This window comes from Zingiber officinale, chromosome 10B (assembly GCF_018446385.1).
Source record: "Zingiber officinale cultivar Zhangliang chromosome 10B, Zo_v1.1, whole genome shotgun sequence".
Taxonomy (NCBI): Eukaryota; Viridiplantae; Streptophyta; class Magnoliopsida; order Zingiberales; family Zingiberaceae; genus Zingiber; species Zingiber officinale.
In genome coordinates this window covers 8,461,076-8,476,491 of record NC_056005.1, presented here as the reverse complement: position 1 = coordinate 8,476,491, position 15,416 = coordinate 8,461,076, and the positions used below count along the sequence as shown (strand labels likewise).

Sequence of the window (15,416 nt, the reverse complement as noted above, 5' to 3'; positions counted from 1 at the left end):
TCAGTGGCTGTTGGTGCCCAAATGTCTAAGATGAATCATTATGGAAAGCAGATCAGAAGCACAAGTGTTAAATCCGTCCGAGCAAACTAACTTCGTACGAAAAATTTTTCTGGTGCAAATACATTAACAGCTTTCCATTAACAATTCATTGAGACTCCATCAAATCTAACACAACCATAGATGCTTGTCCATTTAGAAGTATAAATAGGAATCAAATAGCTGTACATTCCTCCAAACTGGAGTCCATATGAGATGAGTTTGAGACGGCAATTGCAAGTCTTGCAGCAATGATAATCATGTCACTAACTGTCGGAGCTATAAGAAGTTCCAGCTATAGAAAGATCATTTTCTTGCTTGTGTTTGATCTCGTAGGCCCATTCGAGTCCTGGACAGTAATGGAGAGGCGTATTGAACCGGTCATGTCACTAACTGTCGGAGCTATAAGAAGTTCCAGCCATAGAAAGATCATTTTCTTGCTTGCGTTTGATCTTGTAGGCCCATTCAAGTCCTGGACAGTAATGGAGGGGTGGATTGAACCGGTTGTCGTTCATGTCCGGTGGCAGGAATGCACCATTCTCAACCAGGAACTTGATAGCTTTCTTGTTTCTTTCTTTGGCAGCAGTATGAAGTGGAGTCCCTGCTTCATATAAACAAGGTTACATGAACAATTGCACACTGGTACAAGAACAGAAAGGCAGGCATCACACGACAGAAGTTTCCTTAAGAACAAATGCAAAGATAACCACAAAATACTTAAAATCTTCAATTAGACTAAGCTATATTATTATTTGTTCCACATGGAAATGCTTATAGAGCTCGATAGCTATTGTTTCCACTACCAGTCAAATGCACCTAAAAAAATAGAATTTCCTTCTAAAAGAAGGTATTGAACTAACTATGTTACAATCCATCCGCACACGGTGCGAGATGGAAAAAAGGACAGCCCGGTGCACGAAGCTCCCGCCATACAGGTCCCGGGGAAGGATCCATTGTATGCAGTCTTACCCTGCTTTTTGCAAGAGGTTGTTTCCAGAATTCGAGCCCGTAACATTTTGGTCACATGGCAACAACTTTACCGTTGCGCCAAGGCTCCCCTTCACGGTGTGAGATGGAGCAGTATAATAATAAAAAATGTGAATCGCACCTACTAGAAAAATAAAAAGAAGATAAAATGCAGAGCCACATTCATGCAAAAGTTCAGCAATGATAAAACATAAAAGAAGTTAAAAAGGTGATCTTAACTATTGCAAGCACACTATCCTTTATGATTGAGGCAATAAGAAGACAAAATGAAAGAATTAATAGTTTACTCATACTATACCATCATTGGTCCACAATTATGGGCATAAAATCAAATAGGGAATGACAATTTCCTCCATTTGTGTCATGGCATCCATGTCAAGATCCAAAGCCTAACTCAATCAAAATCATCTCTAAATGGCAGCATGTGTACCCAATGGTAGTTCCATCAAATACACCTGAGCATGTATGTCTAAGATAATTTCCACTCTAGATAAAACCTTGCCATGCCAAGCTCATGTAAAGGAACTGATGGATTAATTTACCAGCAAATTATAATAGTTTCCTCATCTAAGCTACAAGACTTCTTTGTTAGTGGGAGACTCAATTATGGTAACAATTGGAATATGGGAGACTAAGAAAGAAGGCACTGCCCAAATTGATAACAGTTTCCTCATCTACCTTTGCTAGTGGGAGACTCAATTATGGTATCATAATTGAGATATGGAAGACTGAAAAAAAAGGCATTACCAGGGCAAAATGATAAACATCTCACGGCTAGGTTTCCTGACTAGGGAAGAGTCAATGTTAAAACAACTCATTTATAACTCTTCTAGATAAAGTAACACTGTGCAACAAAAAGATATCACAATCTTCAAAAGCAAACAATACTTCAAGAAATAAATCTTACATCCACAAGCTCCCTTTGTTCGAGCATCAATGTTAGCACCCCTCTCCAGTAACTCAACCATGACCTTGATGTGCCCACCTTGTGCAGCAAGATGAAGAGGAGTCGCACCATGAGCTTTTGGACCAAAAGTAGTGACATTGACATCCATTCCTTCATCCAAAAGACACTTGACCTACAAAAGATGAATTGCAACAACAAATAAAATGATCAAGATTCATATTATCCCACACCAAACTACTGGTGGAAATGATGCAAAAAAGATCAATATATTGTATTCATACCACTAAAAAATAGTACCCTTCAAAAGAAGATTCCCAAACACAGATTTATATGTAATGCAATACAAGTATACAGCAGGAAGAAGCTGGAAATCTTGTAAAAGTAGGTTACCAAGATAGCATAATAGAAACACTGAAAAAGTACAATATAGAATATGAATTAACAATTACATGTTAAGTTAGCAGATCTAATAATAAACAAAAAATAAAGAAAAGTTATCAAACTGGCATCCCTACCAACATAAATGTCAAATGAACTATGATTGTTATTTTAATTTTTCTGAATCATAGCCTAATGTTTAGATGAAGGGGAGCTTGGCGCAACGGTAAAACAACCTATTGCAAAAAGCAAGGTAAGGTTGCATACAATGGATCCTTCTCCGGGGCCCCTTCTCCGGGGCCCCGCATAGCGGGAGCTTCGTGGACCAGGCTGCCCTTTTATAGTCTCACGTTTAGATAAAATATGTCTAGACAATCTATCCAACCACATACAATATCCAAAAACATGAACATCTAAAGCCTTACCAAGTGTGTGCTATATTAATATACATTTACCAATAGTGTCCAGATGATACTGAGAAAGAATTGGTCATTCACACAATCTGCTCTACAACAATGATGCCTATTGTATAAATCACATCTCAACAGCTTGAAATTTTGTTTAATTCCTATTTCATATTCAGAGAACAAACCTTCAGACACTTCAATGTAACAAAATAGTTCTGACATTGTCAAGCACAATTATTGACTTTAGAGTTCAGAGTCAATTATCAACTCCTAGGGCAATGGTGTGTATTTGATTTAAAGATTTAACTATAACTCTGGATGTACTGAATGAGCTTGGCTGAACTTGAACAGGAACCAAACAACAAAAGGAAAAAATTTGCAATTATTTTCCCACTTGGACTCCATTGTTAAGATATTTTTTTTTACATAGTTGAATGGCTGATCACTTATTTCAAGAGTCTGGTTGTGACTTGGACTCCATTGTCAACATTGTTTTAGTTAAAGTTGAATGCTGACAGCTGCCCAAAATTGCTTAACCAAAAGCTTGAGTGGAACTGGTCTAGAATCTAGATTGTAATACAAAAATTCTAAGTGATAATTATTTAGGCTGCCACATTGCAAAAGATGTAAGAGATTGTGACTAGGTTGGTTGCCCATACAATAGGGACTTATGGAATATAAACATGATAAATCCTGTGATTTCGTCATCTACGATATCCATGTAGACCTGGTTACGCATTTTGCACCATTGTTTACTGATAAAAACTAAACCATGCCAACAAGTCAACTGATGATCATGTATTTTCCCCATTCCTAGAAACAGAATTAATCTTCCTAGCTTGACTATCAAACGGTAGCAAACATGAACATTAACACATATAGAAAATAATATTAAAAAAAAATCTAACTATGCGCTATAAGAAGCTATTAACAGATTACTTCTAGTAGATAAATTGAACGGTAAATTAAGGACATCTACCTCTTTCAAGTCACCCTTTCTAGCACGAATGTGAAGCAATGTCCATCCCCTGTCATCCCTCTCCCTGACCCTCTGCTTGAAAAGATGCCTGCTTGACAAGTAACTCCTAGTCTTCACCTGCTGCTGCTCAAGAGGCATATTTCACGACCCCAATAATCAAATTCAAAGACGAAACGAAATCCCTAAAAACCACTAGAAGCAAAGATCCCCTTTTCGACGAAAAGAAAAACCAAGATCTTGTCCTGCCAAGTAAGCGACACAAGATACAACCCCGTAGCAAGATCCAAGCTTTACATAGTAGCCAAGGCAATCGAGAAAGCCAAAGAACTTAGCGGGAGGCGGAGTAGTTTCCCATGCCAAAGGGTGCAAACGGATTGAGTCCAGGACCGAAGGCGCGGAGGTCGTTGAGGGACGAGATCGGAGCGACGATAGTTGAAGAAAGAATCATAGTTGAGGACGTCTGTTTACACTGATAAGATAGAGCGAAAACCATAAACGGAAACGGACGTGATGATCAAGGGCGGTTGTGGAAGCCGCAGGAACTCTTCTTCCGATTTCTAGGGATTTGATTCTTCCTCGGTGACCTCCGTCCGCACAAAGAGTGAAGAATTTGTTGGGTTGGAGTTGGGGATTTTATAGACGGCCGCCTATTATCGAACCGAATGAAGCTGTCAGACCGATCTTGCGGTTTACTCGAACTGTGATGTGAATTTATACATGAGTTCCGGACTGGACCGGGCATTTTTTGGCGCTTTCAGATCGGACCGTCAGATTATAAATTTATAATGGAATATTGTAAAGTAATACTTATATATATATATATATATATATATATATATATATATATATATATATATTTATTTATTTATTTATTTAAAACGATAGAACATAATTTATTCATTACTCTAAAAATATAAAGTATTTTTAAAATTTTAAAATTAATTAGGAGAAAAATGTAGAAAAATTTACAATATCCCCATATTTTGCTTATCTGCAAGGGCACTGTGTTAAAGATATTCTCCAAATCCAAAAAGAATACTTTTTTAAAAAAAATATATATATAAACATAAGAATCTTTTTATTGCTCATCATTATGCGATTAGGATTAGAATTTTAATTTAGCCATGAGGACTAATTTTCGAAGCTCTCATTGGAAACCATTGATAGAGTTGAAATTTCTAATTTTATGATTGATTTTAAAAAGTTAAAATGGAATTAAAATATTAAAAATCAATTAATTCAGTATTTAATTGAATTAATTAATATTTTAGTTAGCTTACAAAAATTAATGCATTCAGTTTCAATTTAATATTAATTTAATTTTGAACCAATTGATGTTAAATAATAAATTATTTTCATACATTTAATTTTTAAATTTTAGACAAGAATGCATTGCAAATTAAAAAAAAAACGAACAAAATGCTGGCATAAACAGTTGTATATGAAACATTTTGATAACAAAATAAATCTTACATTTGAAATATTGAATGAAGATATTAGGCTGGCAAGATAAAGCTGCACATTAATCCAGAACATACTGTTCAGCCCTGAGAAGCACAGGGAGTGATGGAGAAGTTCCAACATTGGCTTGGTTGAAGAGTTAATGGTACCTGTCCTGTGCATGATTACTACATTATTGTCCTAAAAACTCCAAGGGACCTTCATGTTCGTAGAATCATTCATACCAAGCGCTCAGCTGAACTATTATTATGGCAAATCTACTGTTTTAGACAATAAGGAAAAAGGGTAAATAATCACATTCGCATTCCATGCTGCTTCCTTTCCCTTTCTTTTTTTTATATACGTAGTGTTGTATTAAAAAGACAGTCCCTCCCATTCTTATATATCTAGTGTTGTGTTAACGATGGTACGCATGATGAAGATCTCATATGGCATTGTGCCTGTGAAAAATAGGTTATCATGCAAGAAGGCTTGGGTCCTCTAGGAGTTTTAAATCATCAAGTCTAACCAGAAGCGAAATTTCAAGTACCTTGCATCACGACCCATCAGCTAAAGCTGATTAACCTTTAGCTAGCTGTGAATGGCTTTCATAATCTCTCAAATGAATTGAAGGGATGAGCTTCTAGTTGAGGCATTGGAGGCGAAGTCTCAGATTGCACTCCGGACCACTGTGGCCATCTGATTGCTCCAGATTAGATGCTTGCTTCCCATATGGTGTGTCCCAGAGAACTGTCAAATTCATATTATCAAAAGGGATCTTAGTGTAACGATTAACGTGCTATATAGAAATTGAACAAGTATACCAATCAAGTTCAAACACTGAGTGAGTTAGAAGTCCAGCAACTTTAGGTTTGTATAGAAAGTGAATGATTTATCACAAAATTCAGAGGAAAGTCATATTTATATCCTCGACCCACCCTCGATGGAAGATAGTTCCCGGACATAGTAAGTTACAGTGCTCCTATTATAATGCCAATAACAGTGTAACACTGTCGCAAGACAGGGCAAGAAAACATTGATCAGGTGCAAATGTGCATAAACAAAGACAACTTACGTAAATGCTAAGAATGATACAGACTATTGTTTCCACAGGAGGAGCAATTTGCGAACAAATCTTACTTTGTTTCGCTGGACAACAGCCTCCGTGCACGAAGTAAGCCTTTCTTACTTACTACAAGCCACCAAAGTTGAATTCTTGACGAGAAGATTGAGAATAAGAAAGTATTCCAATCATTACAAATAGTCTATTAGATCAGCGAAAAAATACGGTTAAACACTAAATCCTCTTATAACTGAACAATATGTTTATGTGTAAATGAGCGTGGATGTTGCCTCACATAACAAGCCATTCATGAAAAAGAAAAAGCCGTAGCCTTTTTACATCAAATTTTAGTGTTAATTCCATAATACATAAATAAATAAGATTTTATCAACTACTTACCAGGACTGCGAAGCCTCATTTAGCGTCTACAGACCTATTTCAAATCCTCTCTATGCTGAAATGAAATCCAAGTCAATTCACATATCCTTTCGCAGAAATAAAATGGCAATAAACTGAAAGTGAAAGAATCGATGAATCCCAACATCAAACATTACCATATACATTAGATGATATGCAAAACTTAGATGATTAGTAAATTCTTTTTTTTTTTAAAAATGACAGGGACCACAGAAGGAAATTCGAGAAGCTGCAGGTGATAATCCAGAGGTTTAAAGAGCTCTTAAGTTCATACCAAGTCACATTATGTGAACAAACAAATCGGTACAAGCGTAAATTCTCTTGTAGCTCTTATGTTATCTCTTTTTGTTGTTGTTGTTGTTGTTGAGAAGAATCATAAAGTGGAGAAAAGGACAGGGGCATAAACCTCCTAGCATACCTAAAAAAACAACCAATAAATCTGCCACTCAGCCGATGAGTGAACGTCTCGTCAGAGTTATGCTCGAGTCATGAAAGAATCCAGCGAAGGAACTCCTCCGAGGAGAAAGAGATTAAAAAAAGGTTTCTATTAATAATTTATCTACTTATGTCCTTAATAACCAGAGTTACCATACAGATCAAATCAGACAGAGTTCCGGAACATGTCAAATTAATAGAGAAAGCTTACAAATTGTACTCGAGGATTACAGAATTTGCATCTTAAAAAACGATAACTGTAAAATTCCACTCGAAAATTCGAACAATGTTAAGTGCCCTTCGATGTCGTAGAAGAACAAGAAATTAAGTCAAGCAAACAAGCAGGCGATGGAAGACCGAAGACAGAGACAAGACCAACGTTAAGAACCACATCAACAATCAATCGCCAAAAAAAAATTTAAAAAAAAAAGAGAGAAGAAGATAGAACATCGATCCGACCTCCAGTCATCGAGATCAGCGGGGGAAGAACCAGGACGAAACGGAGATCGTCGCTCTCGCTTCCGATTCAGTTGATGCAAGGCGGGAAGCAGCTCGCCCGCCGGCAGACGGCGACGCGTTCCCGACCTGCACCAAGCGAACCAGAAGCGGCCGCGACTGCTAGATCTTAACTCTTCCCCGGAACAGGCGGCGGCGAGGTCAGTGCGGAGTGAACCACGGCTCCCCCTCTCCGCCCCGATTCGGTGGCCTTACTTATCCAGACAACGAACGGCCAAGATCACGACACGTGCAGTCGAGAAACCATCTTCCGGATCCAACGGTTCTTTCGGATTACAAGTCGCGTAATTCGATCGGACGGTTCAGATTACATCTCAAGACATCATGACATCTTTAAGATGTGTGCAGTACCCTTGTGATGTGCAAAACATCCTTGAGATGTAATCTAGATCGTCCGATCGACAGTGAGACATGGGGACAGAGAGGATTCGGGACAGAGGATCCGAACTATAAGTCGCGGAGCCAAAATCTAGTAATAGCGAATAAAAAAAACACAAAATTATTTATCGATGATAAATATTCAAGGTCTGTTAATTCAACGTAATGTTGGGCATGTGAACCAGAGCAGATTCCTCTGGCGAGTGTGTTGTGAAAGGAATAAGGCACAGTGGAGAGCTCGATGCAGAGGGAGCTGGCAGAGAGAAGGGAGAGAGAATGTGCCAGCAATAAAAGGAACGAGTCAGTGTGGGCTTGTCGTCGTCGCCAGCGTTACGCTCGTCTCCTCTGCGAAAAGGATGCACGAGAATCTATCAGTGAATCATTCATTGCTTGCTTCGCAAGGATTGCTTCAAGGATCGGCCTGTCCAAGCTCGGGTAGGAATTACTGATCCACCTTCGTGTCACATGGCTGGGGAGAAGACACAGAACAAAAGTGGACAAGCAAGAGGCACTTGGTTTGGATATCCCATCAATGATTGAATTTGAAATTCCTTGGGAGTTTTTGAGCTGAGATATTGGATGAAGGCGCTGGGTTAGGGGTGCAAGTGAATTGAATCTGGTTATAAATATTTTGAGTCGAGTTAAAAAATATTTAATTTATATTTAAAATTATTGAATTGGAGTTACACTCAAATCTGTTTCATAGTTTTTTGGTTTATGCAGTGGGCTAATGGCCTCTAGCTATATTATTGTAAGAAGATATTTCATTCTGTTCTTAAATCTAAAAGCTCCTGCCACTCTGCGTGATCCAAGCATTCGCAAATTTAGTAAATAGAATATGGTTTAGGTATGTGTCCCCATTTAGTTAAAATCGACGTATCGTTGTTCTGGGTCAAACATAAGATTAAGCGTGATATCTTTTACTGCATTAAAAGATAAAATTTTATTAGATCATTGTACTAGGAAATCCTTTAGTTTTATCTGTCTCTACTTTATCATCAGACGATACTGAATAATTGAGGTAAGTGATACCATCTTTTCTTTCATAAGATAAGATTTTGTTGGCCCGAGGAAATGATTAAGTGATCGAACGTCTTTTCAATTTTTCAAGTATCTGGAGATTAAATTCCAATTTCAATGAATTAACAAATGATTTTTTTCTTAATGGATAGTTGTCATAAGAACGTTGAATTAATGAATCGTAGTATTTCTCGATTTATCCTAGTGATCGATGAAAATTTTTATGGGACTAAATTGATCATCCCAAAATTAATCGATATAAGAGAAATACCTAGTGTCAACTAAAAAAAGACAATATTTTGTTACCTTTCGAATCATGATACGGGCAACTTCTCAGTTTCCTAGATCTCTAAGAATCGAGTCCCGGACTCGATAATGGATGAATTTTCTTTAATAAACGATTAACCTAAGAACACTAGACTGATAGGTCACCCATTGCGAGCGCTTCCCGATTTATCCTGATAGTTGATGGAAAATTTTCGTGGGACTGGATCGATCACCCCAGGATTAATCGACGTAAGCTGGATATTTGGTGCCAACTAAAAAAATATTTTCTTACCCCCAGAGAAATGATGCAGTGGCAGAACACTTTCTTAGTTCTTTAGACATTTAAGATCGAATCTCAACTTCAACGAATTAACGAATGAATTTCACTTAATGCACAGTTGACCTAAGAATATAGAACAAATAGGTCACTCGCTAAAATCACTATTTGATTTATTTTAATGATCGATAGAAAATTTATGTAAGACCAAATTCATAATCCCCAGAATTAGTCATTAAAAATTGGATATTTAGGTGGCGTTTGGTTTAGAGGTTTGGGAATGAGGGAATGAATTCATTCCCAAACCTTATGTTTGGTTAATGGGAATGGAATCGAGATTTTGGAATGAAACCCAAAAATTTGGGTATGGATGAAACCCACCCCCTCCCTTGGGTTTTGATGGAATGAAAATAAAAATTAAGTTTTGGACGAAAATACCCTTAGTATATTTGTTCAATTTTTATTTCATTTCACTTTCTCTTCTTGTTCTCTCTCATCATACTTTCTCTCTCCTCATTCTATCATCACATTTTCTCTCTAAACATATTTTCTCTCTCCTTGTTCTCTCTCATCACACATTTTCTACCATTTTCTCTTTGTAGTCTCTCTCATCACACACACTCTCTCTCATATTTTCTCTCTCTTCATTCTCTTCTCATTTTTTCATTATACTTTCTCTCTTCTCAATCTCTCTTACCATACTCTCTCTCCATATTTTATCTCATCACACTTTCTCTCCCTTCATTCTCTTCGATCACACTCTCTCTCCTCATTCTCTCTCATCACACATTTTTTACCATTTTCTCTCTATATTCTCTCTCATCACACACACTCTCTCTTCATTTTCTCCTCATTTTTCATCATACTTTCTCTCTCATCATATTTCCTCTCTCCTCAATCTCTCTTATCATATTCTCTCTCTCTCCATATTTTCTCTTATCACACTTTCTCTCTCTTCATTCTCTTCCATCACACCATCTCTCCTCATTTTTTCTCATCACACTTTCCCTCTCTTTATTTTTTTCTCATCACACTTTCTCTCTCATCACATTTTCTCATCATACTTTCTCTTCTTAATCTCTCATTTTCTCTCATCACACTTTATCCCTCTTCATTTTTTCCCATCACTCTTTCTCTCTCATCATACTTTTTCTCTTCTCAATCTCTCCTTCACGCTCTCTCCTCATTTTCTCTCATCACACTTTCCCTCTCTTCATTTTTTCCCATCATACTTTCTCTTTAATCACATTTTCTCTCTCGTCATTCTCTTTCATCATATATTTCTCTCACATTCAACTTTATCTTCCATCTAATTTTTTCTCTTATTTTCCTCTAAAGGTAAAAAAAGGAAATTTAAGTTCATTCCGATTGAAAATATTCAACTAACCAAATATTATTTTAAGGAATTATACCCAAGCTCATACTCATTCTCATTCCACAATATTATAATACTCATTCCCATTCTGATTCCTATGAAAGAACCAAATGCCACCTTAATGTACGGTACAATAGTTACACTCTCCAAACAATTAATCAAACATCAGGTTTTGAATTTTAACTATGACCCACTATAAGAATTTCGATGAGCTTGTCTCGCCTGATCGGTAAAAATTTTTTATGGGACTAAATTAAATTAATTGATTTGAACGGTTAAATACCTGAATTAAATTTAAAAAATAAGATTTGGTTTACAGTTTTTTTATTATTTTAATTTTCAACGGCCAGAAAGGAAAGAAGGTCTAAGAGTTGAAATAATTCTAAAGTTTTTGAAAGTGTGAATTATATAATATAGGACAATTTACCAAATAGTCTACTAATTAAGTCCACAACTATTGACAACCCACAATAAATATCTTTATGTCTCTAAATGATAAGGTTTTAGGCTTGCTTCCTTTCGTGGCCCTCTTCAATTGGTAAGTACGTGAGGTAATAACGGCAGTGCTCGATAGATTAAAACTCTCTTGTCATCACCTATGTGAACTTTCACCCGTACCCTTATTAATTTAGGTTTCTATTAAACTCCTTATCAATAGCATGCGACGATCATGAGAAGGTCGCTAATGCGACAGTTATCATATTTTCTAGGCTTGTTTCCCTCTTCGTCTCTCTCCTCCACCCTTTTTAATAAACTCATGCCGATTGACTTAGAGTCGCTCTCAATAAATATTTTTTGATTTATTTTGATAAGTAATAAATTTTTTTCATATAATCAAATCTATCATCGCTACAGTTGAGTTGATATTTGAATGATAAATTTACATCACAGATATAAAATTTGAATCTTCTAGAGTTCATTCCCTTGTGAAATAAATTTCTCTCGTATAAGAGGTTGTTCAATATCATGATTTACCTCTCTTACACAAGGTCTTGAGGTGGATAATGGAGGGATGCCTAAGGTGGGCATTATCACCTTTTGCATCACTTAATAAAAATGTTGTCTTGCTTGCAAATAGAGCACCCCCTTCAACATTGAAACAACCTTGACGAAGACCATGAAAATTGAATAACGACGTATGACTATGAGCATTTCTAAGTGTACCTAATGCGAATAGAGGGAGGACCACCCACGGATGAAGTATAGACACTTGTATTAACAAAAAGAAAAAAAAAACTCGTTGTCTTACCTTGGGGCTATGGTGTAATGGTAAGAGATGAGATGAGCTCCTTATACAACAATGATTCAATTTTCACTCAGGAACATTACACTGAGAGAGTTTGAAAAAACTTATGACACAAGACCATCCGCTATGACCCATCTTCGTTTCTCAATTTATCTCCCAATTTATCCCGATAACTGAAAGAAAGCTTTCATAGGACTTAATCAGTTATCTTCAAGATTAGTAGATTTTAAGAATTGAATAGCTGAATTACTAAAAAAAACAAATAAAAAAGTAAAATTGTTGCCTAGCCACATGCTTCCCAGGGACAACACAAAGGGCAAGGCATAAACGACACAAACAAAAGCATCCCGTCAATTCCCAACTAGGGCATTTGCCCTGCATGATTAATTTTCAAAAAAATCTAGCTGCAAGTGTCAAATCCCTTATCGCTTTGTTAATTTACCTTGATCGCCTATCAAAAACTTCTATGAAATTAGACATTAATTTGTTTGAAAATCTAGATGCCTGAAAAAAAACTATTACCTTATCCCCAAGGCACAACGCGATAGTTAAAGATAGGATGGACTTTCATGCAACAAAAATTTGAAACTCACTTATAGCACCTCATATGTCCAAATATTCGAATCACTCGTGATACTAAATCATCTGTCAGAACCCATCTATGCTTCCAAATCTATCTTACCCATCAATAAGAAACTTTCATGAGACCAAATTGACCTCCTCTAAAATTACTAAAATTAATCAGTTCTAAAAACGGTCTTAATGTATCTTTAAAAAAAATAGAACTATTTGGGTAAAATAACTGGAGGGGCTAAAAATTATTTTAAATTTATTCTTATCGCTTTTTAATTTTCACATTTTTAGATCGGTCGACCATCCTGACCATACTTACTGATTCAATAGCCCTGCACCCAACCCCACCCACCCACCCACCCTATCTACTCAGGTCAGCATTTCCAAATCAATTGGCTTACATAAGGGGAAAATTGAAGGACATAAAGTAGTTTATTAGCAGAGCCTTGTGGAGGAGTAATAAATACTTTCTAAAAAGAAAAATGACTTGTTTTTTTTTTTCAAGGAATTTATTTTCTCAAATAAATGTCTACAAAAACTTCAGTTGACTTAAAAAGGTTTTTCTGTTGGCCATAATTTTGTATTGCATTAAATAGTTTTAAAAAATTCATGAAACATTAAACGAAATCTTAATTAAAAAGTGGTGCAAAATGAAATAATGTAGCTCTGGCATCACTAATTAACCAAGAATTCAGACAAAGAAATAACCTATTTATTGTTTCTCCAGAACAAACGAGGATCTAAGTTCAGGACACTCCTTCACAGTCATATGCCAATTTCACTTATCAGTTATACAATTTCATGATGGTCTTCCTACAAAACATTCTGGTATGCATCCATTTGTATCATAATCAATCCCTCGACTAAAGGGTATCATTTGACAGCATTAGTATATAGAGTAAAAACACAGGCTATACTTAATCCTCCACTTCAGATCTCACATTGTCCATCAATTCTTGTTGCTACAAAAAACATTTGCATAAATAACTCCTCTAAAGACTTCATAACAATCCAGCACAGCAAGCGAAGATTCCATCATTCCAAATGCACTAGTAAGATTACTTGAAAGAATTCATAATTTCATTAGCTACTATTTGTGCACTAAGGGATAACATACTTATGGCGAATAAATTGGCACAGCCAAATTTCTTTGGTATCTAGAACGAAGCATCAGAGCAGCACAAACAGACGCAAGGTTACATAAAGACCTTAAAAAGGGTTGCCAACAATATCTAAACAAGAGAAATCATGGGAAGGTTTTTTATCCATCACTTAAATTGATAATTAAAATAGCCAATTAATGACTCTATTAGATACCAGTATGATTAACAAATTTCAGTCCTGATATGTGAACAGGAGTAGCAATTTGCTGTAACCAATGAAAGCACAAAACCAGAGGAACTTTAAAATTCTTCACATTTATATCTTTTTATGTAATTCAATTTCAAAGCTTTGGCCTCTATTACTCAAACACTTTTGGTTATACCTGCAATAATGTTGACACAATCCTAGTAAGTTATGTAATGTAGAACACTTAGATGCCCTAGACCTTGTGTTGTTACATTTGATAATGAAATGTGTTTGACATCTAGATCCCATGTAGAATACTGGTAAATCTAAGTAAATGGGCATTCACTCCTTCAAAGTTCAAACACATTCTTTTCCTCTCCTTTAACAGCTCGAATCATAGCTGCTACATGGTTGGTTAAGGCAAAAATAATAACTTAGACAATCATAAATAACCTCCCTAGTTGCAAAAAGGTTGGAACCGCCAACCCAGCGGCCCCCTCACCCCGGCCCCACAAGTATGAGAGGGAGTAAATCACGGTGAATACGGGCCCGGCTATGACATGGTGGTCTCAGGTGTTTAGCACGGACAGATATTGATGTTATCGCATTTGCTGCCGCAGACCCTCGACCTATAAATAACCTCCCTAGTGAAATAAGACTTAGTGGTTGTTGCTGTAGACAATCATAAATAAGAAAATTAATATTAGTTTTGCATAGGAATAAATCAATAATACAATAATTGCCTGAAGAATAACAAAAGGAATGTCAGCCCTTTGACCACCATCTATAAATGGTTTCAAAATCTCAGTCAGTAAGTAGTACAGAGAAGCAAGGCAATCAGTTGTAGATTTCTAATTTTTTTTTATCAAAAAAAGGATGCAAATTTGTTATTAGTCTCACAGACATTGTACTCCATAAACCTCGGTGGAAGACATGAACTGGCAATCACGATTTTCAACCATATATGTCGCCATGATGTTTCCTTCCTTTTCCATTATCAATCCTGGCATTACAAGCTAATCCACATAGATTAGCAGAAAGGCTAGGATAGTAATTCATTGCACTCCGAGTATCTTTTTCACTCTAGAATTACAACCCCTAGAATCCTAATCTCTCACAGGACAAAATGTGTTGTCTGAAACTCTTGAAGCATTCCATTGCTTTGTAGAAAAGCTGCTCCGGCATTTTCTTTGCACTACCCAATTTAATTTACTAATATTAGCTGATACTTCAATTAAGTGAGGGGAAAGAAGAAAAAACCTATCAAGCATCAATAAAACTCAGATGCAACACAAAGGAGAAAGATGAGAACTACAACTTTCGGTAGTAATCACCCTTTTAACGAAACATGTCAAAACAGGAAAACTACAAGTAACCAAGAAGAAAAAAAAAATCGAAGATATGCAGATCTAGAAGAGGCGAATA

The 15,416-nt window shown here is 36.3% G+C and overlaps 1 protein-coding gene and 1 long non-coding RNA gene across 3 annotated transcripts; both read right to left on the bottom strand.

The window, feature by feature from the left end:
* Positions 1–63: 63 nt before the first annotated feature.
* On the bottom strand, positions 64–4,331 carry LOC122028819 (phytochrome-interacting ankyrin-repeat protein 1-like). The gene is made up of 3 exons (XM_042587749.1): positions 3,695–4,331; positions 1,931–2,102; positions 64–637 (listed from the first exon to the last, which is right to left on the bottom strand). Exons 1-3 carry the CDS (start codon positions 3,830–3,832, stop codon positions 426–428), a joined length of 522 nt encoding a protein of 173 aa, XP_042443683.1. The 5' UTR covers positions 3,833–4,331; the 3' UTR covers positions 64–425.
* An 812-nt stretch (positions 4,332–5,143) lies between these two features.
* Positions 5,144–7,733, bottom strand: LOC122028611. 2 transcript variants are annotated; one of them, XR_006124883.1, is made up of 4 exons: positions 7,509–7,733; positions 6,597–6,651; positions 5,685–5,884; positions 5,144–5,595 (listed from the first exon to the last, which is right to left on the bottom strand). It is a non-coding gene; the product is annotated as an uncharacterized LOC122028611 (long non-coding RNA). The 2 variants fall into 2 exon arrangements; XR_006124882.1 differs by having other exon boundaries at positions 5,144–5,884.
* Between the last annotated feature and the right edge of the window lie 7,683 nt (positions 7,734–15,416).

Coding starts and splice junctions, on each gene's coding strand:
- LOC122028819 (XM_042587749.1), bottom strand. CDS start 3,832: ATGCCTCTTGAGCAGCAGCAGGTGAAGACTAGGAGTTACTTGTCAAGC. Junction 2,103..3,694: donor GAAAGGGTGACTTGAAAGAG/GTAGATGTCCTT, acceptor CATCTTTTGTAG/GTCAAGTGTCTTTTGGATGA. Junction 638..1,930: donor AACAAAGGGAGCTTGTGGAT/GTAAGATTTATT, acceptor TATATGAAGCAG/GGACTCCACTTCATACTGCT.